Source organism: Triticum dicoccoides, chromosome 7B, assembly GCF_002162155.2.
Source record: "Triticum dicoccoides isolate Atlit2015 ecotype Zavitan chromosome 7B, WEW_v2.0, whole genome shotgun sequence".
NCBI classification, from domain to species: Eukaryota; Viridiplantae; Streptophyta; class Magnoliopsida; order Poales; family Poaceae; genus Triticum; species Triticum dicoccoides.
Genome location: NC_041393.1, coordinates 473,853,696 through 473,872,069, shown reverse-complemented (window position 1 = coordinate 473,872,069; position 18,374 = coordinate 473,853,696). Strand labels below are relative to the sequence as shown.

Below are 18,374 nucleotides of genomic sequence, written 5' to 3'. Positions count from 1 at the left end.
GAAATCTGATGTGGGATTTATAGTTTTTTATTTTTACAACTAATCATACTCAGATTTATAGTTTTATTTAAATAATCATACTCTTTTTTATAGTTCCAATCATTTTTTTTTGAGGGGTACTTCTTTTGTTAGTTTGAATGGAGATGCTTTATCACAGTCCAGGTCGGTAACATGCAAGTTAAGCCCGTTTCGCCTGGTTCCCTTCTGAAAAGGGAAAACCCTTCCGAACCCACTAAAAAAAAACCTTCCGAGCCTTCAGAATACCTGGTTCGTCCTCCTCCGTCTCGTCCCCCCCCACACCCCACCCCACGCCGCCGCCGCGGACCGAGAGGGCCAAACAGGCCGCCGCACCCCCGCGCGGGCTCGTCTCACCACGGAGGCTGCGGCGACCCGCGTGCGCATCGCGAAGTCCCCCGTTCCCTCGTCCTTGCACGCTTCAGAGGACGCTAGGGTTTTAGCGCCCCTGCTTTCGCTCGCTCAGGAGGTCCGGTGTCGAGAAATATACGGCCCGCTTCGATGGGACGCCCGGAGCCGGTCGTGCTGTTCGCGCAGACGATCCTCCACTCTCAGCTGGACGAGTACGTCGACGAGGTGCGCTTCACCCCCCCTCCTTTTGTGTTAGTCTCCTATGCGATCTGCCACCAAATATTGCTACTGCTTGGTCAGCAGACGTTTGAATTGTTAAGCTCGACGGCTTTTAGTACCCCATATGTTCTTTGGTGCACCAAACTGGCACATAATTACATACTAGAATTTGTTTTATGCTCGACTTCCTTTTCCAGTATATCTGAAGCAATTCTATGAAATAAGTATATCGACTTTTTCTGCCTTGAACTTAGGCACATATTCAGGCTTAATGAATCACGCATGTTTGTGAAGAAGTTCATGTGCACGGTCTCTAACATCCTCAGCAATGTGGCTCCACTTGTCCGTGTCCAATATAGTCAAGTTGTCACTAGCGCCAAACATATACTCCCTCCGTTCCTAAATATAAGTCTTCTTAGAGATTTCAATATGGACTACATACGGATGTATATAGACGTAACATGCTGCAAACAGGCGCCCACACATACACATTACGTGGAACAGACATATTCAATGAATATATCGACCGGATAAACTCTTTGTGTGTCCTTCTGAAATCGATTGAATGATATTAACTATGGTTAGCTTTGTAAATATTAGCAAAAGACAGGATCTTATTTGTAACCGTCTCATTTGGGATTCACAATCCATGCCCAAACAAAGGTAACAAAGTGTTCGTGTAACTACCAGCTATTTTTACTAATAACACCTACTCCAGCCTTTTACATAAGTACTCACTCTGAGCCGTAATGTAGGCCGTTTAAGAATCTATGCCAATCAAATGATTTTTAAGTTTGACCATTATGATGGATCAAATTGCCAATATCTACAATACTAAATTGGTATTGTTAGATCCATCACGAAAATTCTTCAATAATATGTACTTATTGTTATTTGAAGCACATGATTTCGTAGAAACTGATGGCCAAAGTGTGACTTTGGAGACAGTGTTAAACTGTCAATTCCTATACATCCTATGCTATGACAAAGGTAGTATTAAGAAAGCTTCTTAAGATGAACATATGCAGAGTGCATTAATTATATGTGCTTCAGCTATTCACCATTAGTGCTAAAGATTACAGTTAATTACTGTCCTGAGAGAGAGTGAGAGGGAAACTCATTTATCTAATTAAATTCGAATATATAACTTGTCCTTGAGTTCACTTAATTATGTTGCATCATGCAGGTGCTATTTTCTGAACCTGTTGTGATTACTGCCTGTGAGTTTCTTGAGCAAAATGCTGCTCCTTCTACACCAAACATATCTCTTGTTGGGTAAGAAAATTTCCTCCTTATACTTTTTGCACTTGTGAAGGTGAGATCTGATAAAAGTGTGTTCTGTGAAAGAGTGCCTCTGTACTTATTTGGCCGTTGTAGTTTATAAATAGTGTTTTTTTGGGCATGGCCATACCCATTTGGCCACTCTAGTGCTTTTTCTTTGCCACATTGGCCAAATCGTAGACAAGCAAAACCTTGGCTAGGTAAATTTTTCGTGGGGTGGTATTTGGGCTCAAGGGAACACATCCGTAGGCTACTACTTATTTTCTGGGCCCAGATTCTTACAAGAGAAAATCGAAGATCGTAGCAATGTGGATTAGTTGAATGTAGATGTTGTAGGTGTTACCTACTTACATTGTATAACAATTGCAACTGTATCTAGTAAAGATTGAAAATTAGGCATCACTATAGTTACATAACAAATAACTGTATTTTTTATTGGCACTAGAGTTAGATAACAAATGAAATGTGTTTTAGTTTCTAGCAGCGCAGTTGGCAGGAAGATATTGTAGAGTAGTAGAGCTCAGAATATTGTAACTATGTTTCTAAAGTAACAGAATATATTAATCTTGATAACCATTATGGAGTTAGGTGCACACTAAAATGTACAGAATCACCTGACAATGTAGTTTGTCCCATAATTATATACCATTGAGTCAATCAACGGTGCAAAAATAACTATTCCCTCCGTCCCATAATGTAAGACATAGAAGTGCTTGATCAATCTCCGAACTTACATGGAAATGAAAGTGTGCATTATTATTGGAAAACAGGGACCACCATGCACTAATGTAGTACAAATGAGACTCGATGCTAGTTTGTGAAGTGTTTAATAAAATTGAATCTAAATAATATGCAACTTGGGCTCACAGATACGAATCATGTGCTTTTAATTACGTAACTTGGGCTCCCAGTGGATGCTGAAATGATTTCCCCTTGCACTATCACGTGAATTACTGAAAAGGTTCTACTTTTGATTTTGACATAGAAACATACCGGACAAATGTAATTTATTGATCGCCAATGATACTTCTATAAAAATGTCTTATATCAATCTGAATATTCTAGCTCCCTTTAATTTAAGAGTCTTGAGTAAGCTAATTACATTATCCTGCAGTCGTGTGAGGACTTACGTGCAGACAGTTTGAAATGTATTAATATTCTTCTTCTGCCGCTCATTGTTGGGCTATTTTCCTTCATTAATGTTGTTTGTGTTATATCAGTGCAACATCCCCACCATCATTTGCTTTGGAAGTCTTCGTTCACTGCGATGGGGAGTCTCGATTTAGGCGCCTTTGCCTGCCTTTCTTGTATTCACACTCCTCGTCCAATGTGCTTGAAGTTGAGGTATGTCATTTGTTTTCAAGTTTGATAAATAGTCCTATCTTGTGCCTATATATGTCTATCCTTTCTGGCCACTTGTTGTATCTGCTTTTTCCATCTGCACTACTAAATGTGTGAATGCTATGCTTGCTATGAATTTATGTTAAATTATCAACTTGTTAACTGGAAAGTTTACAGGTTTTAGTTGAATGGATACTGCCCCAGTTGCTTATGTGGTACAGTTGCACATGCTTAATGACCGATGCTGCATGTCACTCTGTTCATTTTTTCTTGCCTTTTGTTTATTATTATAACTGGTAGTCTTCAGTTGCTTATGTCTGCCACATCTTTGTCTTGTTCATCCATTCAGAGTTGGTCTGTTCTGTTGCTTGAGACATTTTTCTTTGTTTCTTTTACTTTACAGGCTATTGTAACAAATCATCTAGTGCTGCGGGGAACTTATCGCAGTCTCACTCTTGTAATTTATGGGAATACTGCCGAAGACCTTGGTCAATTCAACATAGAACTAGGCCTGGATCATTCTCTTGCCAATGTGGTCAGCTCTCCGTCAGAGGGAAAATTTGAAGACCTTCCACCGGCACTACGTTCATCCAAATTCAAATTTGAAGAGTCATTATCTTCAATCAAACCATTGAGTTTTCAGTCCACAGATTTGGACTTGTCACTTGAAGTGAAGAGAATACTATATTTAGCTCTCAAAATGCACCAAATACCCAGTGTGGAGAATCTGATCCCTGACCTAGGAAGTGCAGTTATCTCAGCTGTTTCAAAATATGTAACTAATTCAAACTGCATGTCACATAGTTGGAATCAAGACTTGGCAGATGGCTTCAGCAAGAGTAATCTTGATCCTCAGGAAAGTAATAATGTTCACACTGAAGCTAGCAATGAGCTGTTTGAAATTTGGAAAAATGTCCATTTTGTCGCTGCTACTCGTTTTGGTGATGATGATGGCTTTGCCATCGAATTGGAGGAGTTGCCTATGACTAAAACGATATTTGAGTTGTTCAACAATAGTTTCCCATATTATAGAAACTGTTCATTACTTGATCTACAATGCCCTTCTCAGGTAATTATCTGATGCCACTTCATGAACTGTCATATGGATGTCTAATGTGTTAGATGATTTATCTATCTTATGCCATTTTTTTGTTTCAGAATAACTGGTTGGTGATGTCCTTGAGTTTGGTTCTCCTAATATGCTCGTCAAAAGAGAGTTGCTTTTATTTTGTTGATGCTGGTGGGATGGAGCAAATCATTAATCTGCTTTGTTGGAAGACACCCAAATCTACAGCTACTACATTGCTTCTTTTAGGTATTGTTGAGAATGCCACTCGGCATGGTGTTGGATGTGAAGCTTTCTTGGGATGGTGGCCACGAAGTGATCGGAACAGTATACCCACCGGCAGCAGTGATGGCTACTGTTCTTTGTTGAAGCTTCTACTGGAAAAAGAAAGACATGATATCGCCTCTCGTGCTACATATGTTCTTCAACGTTTGCGTTTTTATGAGATACTATCTAGATACGAGGTTTGAATATTCTTAGCTACCCACTGTTCCATAAATCTATTGTTAGTGTACTCTCCAGATTATATGATGCTGATGGTCGTGTTGCAGTCTGCCGTGATCAAGGTGGTTTCCAATCTGCCTTCTGATGAACTTTCCGCGGACAGAGTTTCTTTTCTTATTTTTGCAAGTAACGAGCTTGCCGAAATGTCGGTAAGTTTCTAGAACTGCTCTCTTTAGGAAAGGCCCAGTTCCGTACAGCTGCACATACACTCTGTTTTCCTCCTTGGAAGTGAAGCGGGTTAGCAGTTATTTTACGATTATATTTCTTGATGCAGAAATTGATAAAGATATGTGGCCCTATTGAAGATCCTTCGCCAGAGGCTATTGCTAGAAGAATATCCAAGTCTAGTCATTTGGAAGATTCACTTTCATTCGAAGCAACAATTGGTCTTATAACTAATTCCAAGTACAGTTTCTTGCAATTTGACACCGATTCATGTTTGTTATCTCTTATCCAGGTAACATGGGATATGCACTTCTTGTTTTTCTTTGTGTATTCTTTACTTACACACGCTTTAAATCTTGATGTAAGTTGAACTAGCTCTTGTTGTCAATCTGCAAAATATACCATATTTTTTATGAAATTGTTTGCAACATGGCAACTTTGAGAAGGGCCCATGGAGTATGAAAGAAGTGAAGTTCCACAAATGGTGCACCTTTCATTTCTTATGATGTCAATATGATGTCTGGAATACTGTTGTCATTTGGGGCCGGGTATGGCCGCCGCGTCAAGGATAAGTACAGGCAACCGGTGGCAACTTGATCTTCAAGTCAGCCGAGGATTCCCCATCTCAGTCTATTTAGTTAATTCCAAGTTTGTTAAGTATGCCTTATCTCTTAGATTGGTTTAGACTGTCATTTTCATCTCAACTCTTTATAAGGAGAGTGCTAACATTGGAAGGTGATCAACTACCAATAAATATAAATGAAAATTGTGCCCAACCATATGCATGTGACATTTATACACATCTTCATTTGAAATTTCTTTTTGGCACAATTTGCTCCAATATCAAAGAGGGCTAGTGATAGTGGCGCCTTGTCGCATTAGAACACCATGAGTCCTTGATGGGAACAGGAGAATAAACACTGCGACGGGCTTAGCAGCAGCCGCAGCTTGAATCACACCTTGCTCTTCTCAGCCATGGTCATGCTGACACAGTGACCAATCGACTGCCTTGATACCAAGTGCCATGTACCGCTAGTCATGATGGGGATAAACACCCGTCAGTGGGATTTAAGTGGCGACAGCTTGACCTAGAGGGGTGCTAGCTGAAGGAGGGCATGTACTGGTGGAGGCTGTACCACCTAGGTATCAACCCAACCTAGAATGCTACCACACACTGCATGGAATCTCAAAGTCTGATTTTTTGTTACAAATTTTGGCAGTCTCCTTTGTTTGTATGGACATCCACGACATGCCAGTGAATATCACAAATATACAACATCCACACAGTTTATAACACAAGATGTAACTCCAAATACACATTTATTATGGGCATGTGGCTACTCTTGCTTGTTTTACACTGCTGGTTATCATCTTGACGCTGAGCAATAGCTGTACTTCTGTTAGAAATGTGACTCTAGCTTTATGTTTTTTGTAGAACAGGAAAGAGGTTTTTTCCCTCTGTCAGCAGCCTTATTATCATCACCTGTAATGCATTTGGCAAGTGGGCCTGCTGCTGAAATATTGATGGAGATCACATCGTCAATTGAATCCATTCTCCTCTCCCTTCTTTTTTGTCGCTCAGGTTTGATTGGCACATTTTCAAGCTGGGATATTTTGAATCTTGTTTTTCTCACATTATGACTCGAACTGATGTTTTTCTGTCCCCAGGGTTATCTTTTTTGCTCAGTCAACCTGAAGCAACTGAGCTTATAGTTCTTTCTCTTCAAGATGGTAAAGATATGAATAAAACAGAATGCATAACTCTTAGGCATGCCTTCGTTCTTCTGTCAAAAGGATTCTTCTGCCGCCCCCAGGAAGTTGGAATGATCACAGAGCTACATCTTAAAGTGGTTTGTGCAGGCTCATTGCATCAGAATTATCAATTTTGTACTGATTTTATGATCTTTTGAACTCAGAGATATGAATATAATTACTAGGATGAAACTTGGAACTTTAAAGTTAGATTAGATTGGTATGTGGGGGTTGTTCTTCACCTAAGGAAATTTTTCTTCTAGTAGTTCTGTTCAAACCATCAAATATAGAGAAGTTCTCCTACATTGTGTACACTGCCATCTTTTGCATCTTGTTTCCACTTATTCTTTCAGCTGATGTTACCCCAACTTGTTGTTAATTGTTTCATCCACACAGTACATGCTGTTACATCTACTTCTGTTAATATTGTTTAACTTGCAATTGATTTTTCTAACTTCCATTTTTTATGTTTTGGTTTCTTTGTGAAATTTGTTTTTAACTTCTGTTGATGTGTTAACATAATTCATTTGATCAGACTTGAATTATTTTCTTCTGTAGGGAAGTGCTGCCAATAGGCTACTTGCAGTTCCTCCAAATTCTGATGAGCTTTTATGGGTTCTTTGGGAACTTTGTGCCATTTCGAGGTCAGTACTGAAGTTAGCGTTTGGTGGATAGTTTATGAAATTGCTTGTGATCGCAGTTTAGTTGTGTAAAACAATGACGTGAGCGGCCAAATATTGACATTGTCTTTCGGTACAAAGTGCCTTTCTATAATTCTTATTTTTTAACTTATGTTTCTCTCTGAATAAACAAGGAGTGAGTGATATTGTTGAAAGTTTACTCAATAATTTTAACTTTATCCTCTTTCAGTGTTTTGCTCAATATCAATAATTTTGATATCCTAAGTAACACTATGATAAGGAATACTTAATTTGAAGTGTATTTATGAATTTTGAGATGCTAAGACAATTATGTGTGTCCACAAATTGGCGCACAAGTTATTTATTTTTATATATATTGGTTCTAGTGTCCATATATAGCTTACAGAATCCATCATGTGGTGCAGGTCCGATTCTGGTCGCCAAGCATTATTAGCTCTTGGCTACTTTCCTGAGGTGTGTGTTGTTCATTTCATTTGTCATTCTTAATGCAACTTGCATTGTTGGTGATATAAGTATTTCTGGTGTAGGCAATATCAGTTCTGTTGAGTTCCATCTCTTCATACAAGGATCTTGATTCAACCATGATTAAAGATGGTCAGTGGAACCATCCTGTACTTCTTGATATGTTGTCTGAGGTTCTGATTGAAGGCTTACATCTCTTCGTGACTGTCTTATCTCAGGAGGTTCTCCATTGGGTCTTGCTATCTTCCATTCAGCAGCGGAGATTCTTGAAGTCTTGGTTGCAGATTCAACTGCTTCATCCCTCAAGTCATGGATTGGATTTGCTGTTGATCTGCACAAGGCGTTGCATTCGTCTTCTCCAGGTTCAAACAGGAAAGATGCTCCAACAAGGTTGCTTGAATGGATTGATGCTGGTGTTATATATCAGAGAAATGGTGCTGTTGGGCTTCTTCGTTATTCTGCTATTCTAGCTTCTGGTGAAGATGCCCATTTTTCTTCTGGAAACGTGCTTGTGTCAGATTCAATGGATGTCGAGAATGTAGTTGCAGATTCAAATAATACTTCAGATGGTCAAGTCATTGATAATCTTCTTGGGAAGCTTGTTACAAACAAGTACTTTGATGGAGTTGCTTTGTGCAGCACTTCTGTGGTTCAATTGACAACAGCCTTCCGCATTTTAGCATTTATTTCAGAAGATAAGGTAAGCTCATCATCCTTTTTGTGTTCTATTTATTCATGACGTTTAATTTGCAATGAATTATTCATGCCATCATTTTTTGCTATCGATGAAGGCTGTGGCTTCTTCCCTGTTTGAAGAAGGTGCGATTACTGTTATATACATAGTCCTGATGAACTGCAAGTCTATGCTTGAACGCTTGTCGAATAGCTACGGTGAGCACCTTGTGCTTTATTTGGATTATTATTCAAAAAATGTGCTTATAGTAGGTGATTATATTGTCTTGTTCATGAAGTTGACTGATGTTTATATGCTTTTTTTTGTGCTAAAACCATTTTCTTTCTCTTATTCTTCCTTTAGATTACCTTGTTGATGAAGGTGCTGAACTAAGTTCCACCACAGAATTGCTTTTAGACCGAACTCATGAACAAGCCCTTGTCGATCTCATGACCCCCTCACTTGTGTTGCTGATAAACCTCCTTCAGATATTACATGTAATATGTTCTGTCCTATTCCTTGTCATGCTTTCAGTTTCAATATGGCTTCAGTGTAAGCATGTAATTGCCTCAAGCTGCTCATATCAATGATCTTGGATGTATCCACCTTGGCAGGGAACAAAGGATCAATACCGCAACAAAAAACTTCTTACTGCTCTTCTGCGGCTACACCGAGAAGTCAGGTATTCAGATAGCCCTCTATGCATAGCAACTCCCCCTCCCCCTCCCCCCTCTTCTATTCCCCTATCTTACATAATATTTTGTTGTTGTATAATTTCAGCCCAAGACTAGCAGCTTGTGCGGCCGATCTGTCTTTCATGTTTCCTAGTTTTGCTGTAAGCTTTGGTGTGGTTTGCCAGCTTATTACCTCAGCACTTGCTTGCTGGCCATTGTATAATTGGACACCTGGCCTATTTCATTGCCTTCTTGAAAATGTTGAGCCTACTAATGCATCAGTACCATTAGGTCCAAAAGATGCCTGCAGCCTTCTTTGTCTCTTGGTAAGCCGTTTATTTATGCTTGTATCCTTTAGATATCTACTTGTTTCCATTAAAAAACGCAGGTGGCAGAATTGTAAGATCGGTACCGATTCTCATTTGTGTATGTTTCTTGTGCTTGAAGGGTGATCTTTTCCCAGATGAAGGCATATGGATGTGGAATGTCGAAGTTCCTTCTCTGAGTGCTATTAGATCTTTGAGTACTGCAACAATTCTAGGACCTCAAGTTGAGAAACAAGTGAACTGGCACCTGCGCCCTGAACATGTGTCTGTATTACTTGTAAGATTGATGCCACAACTTGATAGACTTGCACGTGTCATTGACAACTTTGCTACTTCGGTATGTCCTGGATTTGTTTTTATCTGATGCTTTTTTCACTCCAAAGCAAATGACTTTTCACTATAGCAAATACCAAATACTTATATAGCTATCGAACCACATAGGCCTTGATGGTGATACAAGACATGCTCCGGATCTTCATTGTTCGTGTTGCCTCTGAAAAGATTGAGTGCGCGGTGGTTCTTCTGCGACCAATTTTTATTTGGTTGAATGACAAGGTTGATGGAACGTCCCTGTCAGAGGGAGAGGTCTTTAAGGTATGATAATGTATAGGGATTATGGCTGCATAGCTGAGTGTTATTATGCGCCAGAAAAATGTCTGTTAAATACTATATCATTCTGGTTACTGTTCAAAGTTCTGGAGGCATTTCCTCATGAGAAGTGTAATTAATCCCTTGTTTGACCAGCTTTTAGTAACTAGCTAACTAACCTGCCGTTTTGGCACTATTGTTGGAACCATCTTGTTTAGTAAGTCGATATTAGGTCCACACTGCTATCTTCTGATCCCAACAGGTTTTGTTGTGTCCAACAAATTTGTAGAAATACTATTTGAAGAAAACTGGCATTACATGACGATTGTAATTATGAAGCCCTGTGCGTTCAGTCACCAACAGAAATTGGTTGGCTAGTGTTCAGGTTCCTGGAACTGTGGTCAATCCTGGATTTCTTTTGTTCTGGAAGACCACTTTGTTTCATTTTTAGCATTCATTTTTTCTGTTCTTGAGGTTTATATATGGTTCAAACTTCAAACATATTAATTAATGAACTCCATTGAGGTGGCGCTGAAAAAATGATTTAAATGCTGGCCTCATGCAAACAGAAGCTGGCTTGTTTCTGGAAAACTTGTTAGTTTCTTGGGGGGAACCTGACCTGTATGTGGGTTTGTCCGTGTTTATTTCAGATGGTCCTCTCTGTAGTGTCCCCCTGTTCTACTATATATGGGGCATTTAACTCTGGGCCGGTATCATTGTTGACTAGTAACAGTCCAGTAAAACTTTGGAACAGTAATTCTACTTGTGTGCTAGTTCTCGTAACACACAAGCACATTCCTTTAGTTACCGGGCACTTATATTTGGTTGAATGAGCTCTTCTTTTCCCCTAAATCTAGTTCTTCATTTATAGCCCTCAGCATCATCAATCTGAAGTTGTTTAATACTTTAATTGCATTGTTTCCAGGTGCATCAGTTACTTAAGTTCATTGCAAAATTGTCAGAACATCCAAATGGCAAGGTGAGAGGCTCTTTATTATTCATGACCTGTGTATATTGTTTCTCTCTTTTTCCTCTCATGTTCTCTTTATTCAGGTATTGCTATGGAAAATGGGAATTGCGCGGGTTCTTAATAAGTTACTAAAGAACTGCAGCAACGCATCTTACTTGGAAGATAAGACGATGTCTGAAAGAGGAGCCTACAGAAGTGACCAACTTATGCTCAAATGGAGGATTCCCTTGTTCAGATGTCTCGCATCTATCTTCAGTGCCCAGCCATCTGGCAAAGAGCAGACTGCTATTGAAGAGTAAGCTCACAACTAGTAAACTATCTACTTCAGAACTACTTCATCATTTACATTTGAAAACTAATTATATTAACTCAAAGTAGGTCCTCAGAGAATGCTAGCGTTGAGGAGTGCTCTTCTATCATGCATCACCTCTTGCTCTTATGCCAGGTAAAATATCTTTCGTGTTATATATGATAAGATGGTTGTCGGATCGCTAGCGTTTACTTCTCTATTTGATTCTCAAGCTTAGGTCACTACTGTAGTGAAGCCAGGATGTGGTCTGTTTTGTTGTGGTTTCTTTAGTTTTACTACTCTGAAAGATTGATATCAAGCTTTTGTAATGAAATACTATCTTCCAAGTGTTCCCTATTCCAGAAGCCATTTATGAGTTGAAACTGCCCTGTGCAGTTAGTTCCTTTTTTGGGGGAGTAGTCCTAGTTAAAAGGGTCAACAAAAGTGTCTAAGATCATACATTGGGAAGTTCATACCGTTGGAAGTGGAAAACCTAAAGGAATAGCTGAAGTTCAAATACTCCCTCCGTCCTATAATATCAGAGTGTTTTTTACACTACACTAGTGTAGAGGGAGTACATGAGAAGGATATGCTGAGAATGAGGACATGGAATGGTGATAATGTTTCTTCAGCTGTTACTTTCTTTTTCTTCTTCCTTTGACAGTGTTGTGTTGCTACTTACGATTTAAGAAACTGAATTCCAAAATTTTGTGTTCAACCATTTTAAAATACCCTAGATACTTAAAATACACATGAATTATGTCATATGTTGTACTTTAACAGACGGCTTTGTGGCAATATCTGAATAGCATATTCTCTGATGGAGAAGTGCTGCAGTTGATCAGTTTTTATTTAAATTTGATTCTCTTGTGGTGCATGCCATCCTTAATGCTGAAGTTATATTTTATTCATGTTTCTTTTCATGTTTTTTGTATGGTTCATTTCAATACTCATCATGCTATAAGATGGATGTCAGGTTTTACCAGTTGGACGAGAAATGTTTGCTTGTTCCATGGCATTCAAGGAAGTGGCTTCTTCCTATATCTGTAGAAGTGCAGTGCCTTTGATATTTTCACAACTCCAAACTCTTAGCCAAGATGATGAGGAGAAAACTGAGAGTGACACTTATCATGACCCACCAAATATGGATAACTGGCGCTGCTTTACCCCTTTATTGAAGTGCTTCAAGCGACTCCTGAAATGTGTTGACGCTAATAATCCAACAGATTATTGTGTAGAAACAGTTTATTCTTTTATACTTGGTGCTATTGCCCTTAGCCAGTATGGTGACAGGTAAACATCACTTCATGTTCTTCCTTATGAATATTTTGATAATACATGTGCAAGTATATCTTTGCACTTTCCAATTTCCTCGGTGGCATGCAAATTGTTAAATGTTTATATAACCCATTTGCATGAAGCACTGGATTGCCTGCATTTAAGTACTATTTAATTCTACTGGCTGTGATATGAGCTTGTGGTCTATAGTGTGCAAGAAAAGGAGAAGTAATAAAAAAATACATGTGCGATTATATCTTTGCAGTTTCCAGTTTCCTAGGCTGCATCCAAATTCATCAAATGTTCATATAACCCATTTGCATGGCACACTGGGTTTCCTGCATGTAACTACTATATTAAAGTCTACTGGCTGTGATATGAGCTTGTGGTCTATAGTGTGCAAGAAAAGGAAAAATAAATTTAAAAGCTATTATATAGATGCTAATCTTTAAATGTCTTGACTCCATCAAATTCGTAATTAATCTTGAGGCATGCTTTGGGGTTAAGTTAATCATCCACATAGGTGATTCAGATGATCTCCATATTGGAAAGCTAACTGCTAATCACTATATTAAAATAATTGTTCACGGCCTCAGGCTGCCAGATATCTTGTTTATATGCAGAATAAATGAATTATTTCCAGATGTGATGGCAATTTGTTTTATTCTGATTTACTCTGTCGGCTGGTGATTTTGTTTTTCTTTGTAGAGTTTTTTGTATCTAACTGGCAATTGGTTCTTCATGTTTGTACTGTTCTTTTGAAGAGTAGATCTGAATGATAATAACTTAATATCAGTTAAGGTTGCAAATATTTTCCTTCTTCAAAAAGACCAGTATCTGCAACCATGGATGCATTTACGATGTATAAGCATTCTTACATCTTCAGTGCAGTTTTTGTATGGGTCAGGACATAATGAGGTACTTATATTGTTTCTGCTTGTTACAGTCTTGAGGGTCCCATCATATTGAGGTGTCTATTTGGGCACCCCTTTGAACGTAGTCTTGCATTGAAATCCTCTGGTGATAGTTTGGATGAGAGTACAGTTTTAGTGAAGACTTTCGAGGAGAAAATATCCCAGGGCTATGATCATTTGTCAAATTCTGTTGGAAAGAGTCTTCTAAATCAGGTATACCTATCATTACCGAGTTACATTTTTTTTGTTAATCTCATGTTTCTCATGGTGACGTCATTAACAGGTTCAGAGTTCCATCACATTACTGTGCTCTATTCTTGAGAATGCTGGCCTATTAGAAGATTCAGTGCAGATGGTTCTTGAAGGCACTTACTTGCCATTTGGAGTGGTTCGTTCTGTTGTCATGACATCTCGTCTAATGCCATCCCTAGCCAGTGTGTCTGCGAATCACGAATCTGTTCTCTTCTTTTCAAATGCTTGGAAGATTATTGCTGATTCAGAAGAACCGGTTGAGGGTGAATTTTCGAAGAGGTTGGTGTGGGAGTTGCCCGATTCTTCTCTCGACAGACAGCTAATTGCTGGTCAATCTGCTAGCAGAAAACTGGCATTGGGAGAGGCTGCAAGTAGACGTATAAAAGACAATCAAGCACCTGAACCTACTGGACAGTTTGGTCGAAGTTTAAATACAACTAGCGTCTCTACAGGTCATGCACGCAGAGACACTTTCCGTCATCGGAAACCAAACACAAGTAGACCACCTTCAATGCATGTAGATGATTATGTTGCAAGAGAGAGGAACATAGATGGTGCAAGCAGTGCATCAAATATTGTAAATTCTACTCCGCGCGGAACACTTAGTGGAAGACCTCCATCTATTCATGTAGATGAATTTATGGCAAGGCAGAGGGAGCGTCAAAATCCTGTGCCAGCCCCATCTGGGGATGCACCCCAAGTAAAGAGTCAGACAAGTTTGGATGACAATGTCCGTGCTAAGACGGAGAAACCGCAACAACCCAAGGCGGATCTTGATGACGATCAAGAAATTGATATAGTCTTTGACGAGGAATTGGAGTCAGATGACAAACTACCTTTTCCTCAACCGGATGATAATCTACAACCGCCTGTCATTATTGGGGAAAATTCTCCAGGTCCAGTTGTTGAGGAGACAGAGGATCAGCAGAATGAAAAAAGTCCCTTTTCTCGGAGGGACATACCTGTCTCAAAGAACAATGAGAGTCTTGGTGCTGACATATCTTCTCGGACAGCTATGCTTCCAGAAGCTAATGTTCCTTTGGAGCGAAAAGGTTCAGTTTCTAGCCCAGCCTCAGAGAAGAGTGCATTCAGTGATCATGCTGATGAACCTGCATACTTTTCCTCTCATAACAAGCGTCCGGCAGAAGCACCTCTGCAACAATTGCGTCCTAATACTTATCAGAAGAGAAGTGCACATAAGTTGTCTGAGAGTTCTCTGTCATCTGGATCTCATGGACACGATCATAGGTTTTCCAGAAACCAACCACCTCTGCCACCAATGCCACTGCCAACTTCTTCCATGCCTACACGAAGTCCTGAGTCAAGTCAAAGGAGGTCATCATCTTACAATGCAAGGGACAGCGCTAGGGATGGACCACCAGCTTACCCATCTAATTATCCTGTACAACCTTTTGAGGCTAGTATGCCTACCGCTTTTGTAGGGCTTCAGGTAATGGAAGACAGGTCTTTTCAAGCTCTAATTATGTCTCCATGTTGCTTTTTACTTGATGTTGCAATTTAGATTCTAAAATGTGAACTTCCATTTTCAGGCTCAAACTGAACATGCCCTAGCAAGCAACGGTACTTCATCATCGAATGCTCCTAATGCAGACGTCAATTTCTTGTGGAACAATTTTCCAGTAAATAGGGTCCCTATGGAGCACTTCAACTCTGGTTCATCTGCCCGACCAATGGCACCCCTTGCTCAACCTTATTCAACCCAACATTCTGCAATGAGCTCTGGCTCTCCTGCATCTCATCTGTATAATCAAGGCACTAGTGTTGTCCAGCCTAACCCGTCTTCATCTCTTATGAACGATGCAAATTTAGGCATAAATTCTGCATCTGGCAGCGCAATTCTGTCCAATTTGTTGCCATCATTTGCATCACAATTTCTAATGAGCAGGCCTCCAATGTCTAGTCCATTCTTCGGAACATCTCTTCAACATGTTCAACTCTCATCTGGCCTTCCACAGAGTGGGTCCAATCCCCAGTCTTCTGTTTCTTCAATGCAAGCACGGCCACCTCCACCGCCACCACTACCTCAGCAGCCTCATCCATCCCAGACCCAGCAACATCTTGCTTCTCTTCAATGGCAGCAACACCAGGAGCAGCCTCAGTCATATGCGCAAAATAGCATCCAGTCGCAGATGACTTTGCAGTTTCAGAACCAAGTTCCTGTTCCTCAGATGCAGTTTTACCCGAGTCAGCAGGACTTTGCGGCGCAAACGCTGAGACAAGCAGGTGAACAATCGCAAGTTGCTAGCCAGACTGCACAAGCGGATGGTTCATCTCAACAGCAGAAAGAACCGGAGATCGATCTGAGCCACTTCTTCTCGTCTCAAGAAGCAATCCAGGTTATTTGAATTTTCTACTGAAGCAACGTGCTAGAAAAATAGTCATTTCCCAATGTGTCTGACCACGGTTTTCCTTGTTACAGAGCCTTCTAAGCGATCGTGCGAAGCTTTGCCAACTTCTGGAGGCGAACCCCAAACTGATGCAGATGCTTCAGGTATATTTTGATGCGCTGCTGCAGCAATAAGTTCGAACGCAATGGAGTCCGGATCGTCTATGGTCGAATGAAATCTCTACTCTGTCTTTGTCAAACAGGATCGCATTGGCGGCAGCAAATAGGAGGGTGGCGCCTAACTTTGGATCTGCCTTTGGCTATGTTCTGTAGCGGCGATGGCTCTTCTAGCGAAAGAAGTGCATGCCTATGCCTATGTGCATCATTAATTATCCGTCGTCATGTGTAATGTTAATGTTGTGACGTTAGTTTTAAATTTTGTAATCAATTTTGTCTGAGGCTAGATGAATTCTCGCTGGCCATGATCAAGCTGCTGCTCTAGTTGGTCAGGCCGTTAGCCGTCCGGAATGATGTTCGCTTGAATGCACAACTAGCCTGAGTTTCAGGGCCAGTGTGCCTGTATTTGTTTTATGCTCGATCTCCCTTTCTTCCGGTGTGCAGAGTTCCCTGAGATAAATGTTTGGATTTTTTTTTGTAAATTAGTCATATACCACAAGCCCGTGGACATACTAACTAACAACCCTAAGGCTCTGGATACTTGCTAATGCCAAGCCATAATGTACACGCATATGAAACTGCGAGTTGGTGGATTAGATCAATTTATTGGGCGTCAATATCCTGCATAGGTAGGCCATGCATCACCATTCTTGTAAGAGCATCTCCAACCGATGATGTATTTAAGGGCATGCATGATGTATTTTAGGGCACCAAACAGTGAGGTTTGGACATCAGTTTTATGTTTGAGCGCAGTGCAACAGATGATATAAACCCAAAGTTCCAAACATTCAATCTTGCAAACATCCAAGCTACATTGATCACACTGCCATGGTCTAAACTTGCAAACATTTAAAACTTTAAACATAGTGTGAGCGATTCCTAAATATCACTACCCTTGTCATGCTGCGTCCTTTTGCTGAACTTCGTCGCTGGACTCGACCTTGATCTGGTTGTCGGAATACTTGTCCTTCTCGCGCCTTGCTTTTTGGTGCTCATGGTCCCCCTTTTAGAAGAGCTCCGCCTTGTACTGCATGAGATGCGGATTTTTCCTCGCAAACCTCACCATTGCCTCCTCATTGCTCTTATTCTCAGTGGGCGGCGTTTGTGAAGACCATATCCGAACCGCATGGCAATAAACAGAGCCACTTTGCAACAATGTAAGAAGCGGCTAGGAATGGTGTGGAGAGGGCATTTGGTGTGCTTCAGACTCGTTGAAGAATTGTGCGGAGCGCTGCAATGATGTGGGAATCAGAAACCTGTGGCATCTGATGACATGTTATGTTATTCTGCACAATATGGTTGTCGAGGATGAGGGTGATGGTGTAGCCCAAACCCATGTTTTCGAAACACCTGGAGAACAAGTGGAAATCCCGGAAGATCAAGATGCGGCTCAGCTTATGAACTTTTTGCAGATGCATCAGAATCTCAATGATCTTGTGGAGCATATGTGAACCCACAATGGCAACCAAGGAACCAATGCTTGAGTTTGGCACTTAAAATAAATTTTATGTAAACGTCATCTATGCTTCGTACCAACATTTGCTATTTACGTGCGACATTGGCTTGTATGATCAACGTGCATGAATTTGCATAGACTTGAGAGTCTGGATTTGAGATATGTGAATGCCGGGAGGAAAATACGAGGGCCCGTCTGCGGACGTATAGGGGATCGGATTTACTAGTTGTCCTTCGCTGATATTGTGGCCGGAGCTCCATTCATCATTTCATGGATCAAATCCATGACCAGGCCGCCCGTTGTTGGGGTTGACTTCTTACTTTGTCAGAACCAACCTTGTGGGGTCGTAGAAGGAGGATGGTTGTACTCTCGGCTCACGAGGGATCAAACTATAGGTTTGACATTTATGTTTCTAATAAAGATGTCATGTTTTCCCGATAGGAGACGATGTTTTTGTCAATAGCGGAACGATGTTTTTGTCAATAGTGGAACGCCCGTGATGACTTTGTCAATCTTAATACCTTTCAGATCAGTCTCACGGACGTGCTCATACAGGGGTGCGTGCATGCAATACCCGGACATGCTCACAGCGCATGCATGCATTCATAGTAG

The 18,374-nt window shown here is 40.5% G+C and overlaps 1 protein-coding gene across 1 annotated transcript; it reads left to right on the top strand.

The window, feature by feature from the left end:
* The first annotated feature begins 296 nt into the window (after positions 1 to 296).
* Positions 297 to 16,740, top strand: LOC119336561 (protein virilizer homolog). Its single transcript, XM_037608608.1, has 28 exons — positions 297 to 591; positions 1,772 to 1,860; positions 3,087 to 3,210; positions 3,611 to 4,276; positions 4,366 to 4,737; positions 4,825 to 4,926; positions 5,052 to 5,234; positions 6,383 to 6,524; positions 6,611 to 6,792; positions 7,253 to 7,338; positions 7,761 to 7,809; positions 7,884 to 7,950; positions 8,037 to 8,518; positions 8,610 to 8,709; positions 8,855 to 8,988; positions 9,106 to 9,173; positions 9,272 to 9,491; positions 9,613 to 9,828; positions 9,933 to 10,085; positions 11,005 to 11,058; positions 11,133 to 11,344; positions 11,428 to 11,494; positions 12,315 to 12,631; positions 13,563 to 13,743; positions 13,814 to 15,232; positions 15,333 to 16,139; positions 16,223 to 16,294; positions 16,393 to 16,740. The coding sequence occupies exons 1-28, from the start codon at positions 517 to 519 to the stop codon at positions 16,414 to 16,416; spliced, it is 6,663 nt and encodes a 2,220-aa protein (XP_037464505.1). The 5' UTR covers positions 297 to 516; the 3' UTR covers positions 16,417 to 16,740.
* The last annotated feature ends 1,634 nt before the right edge of the window (positions 16,741 to 18,374 follow it).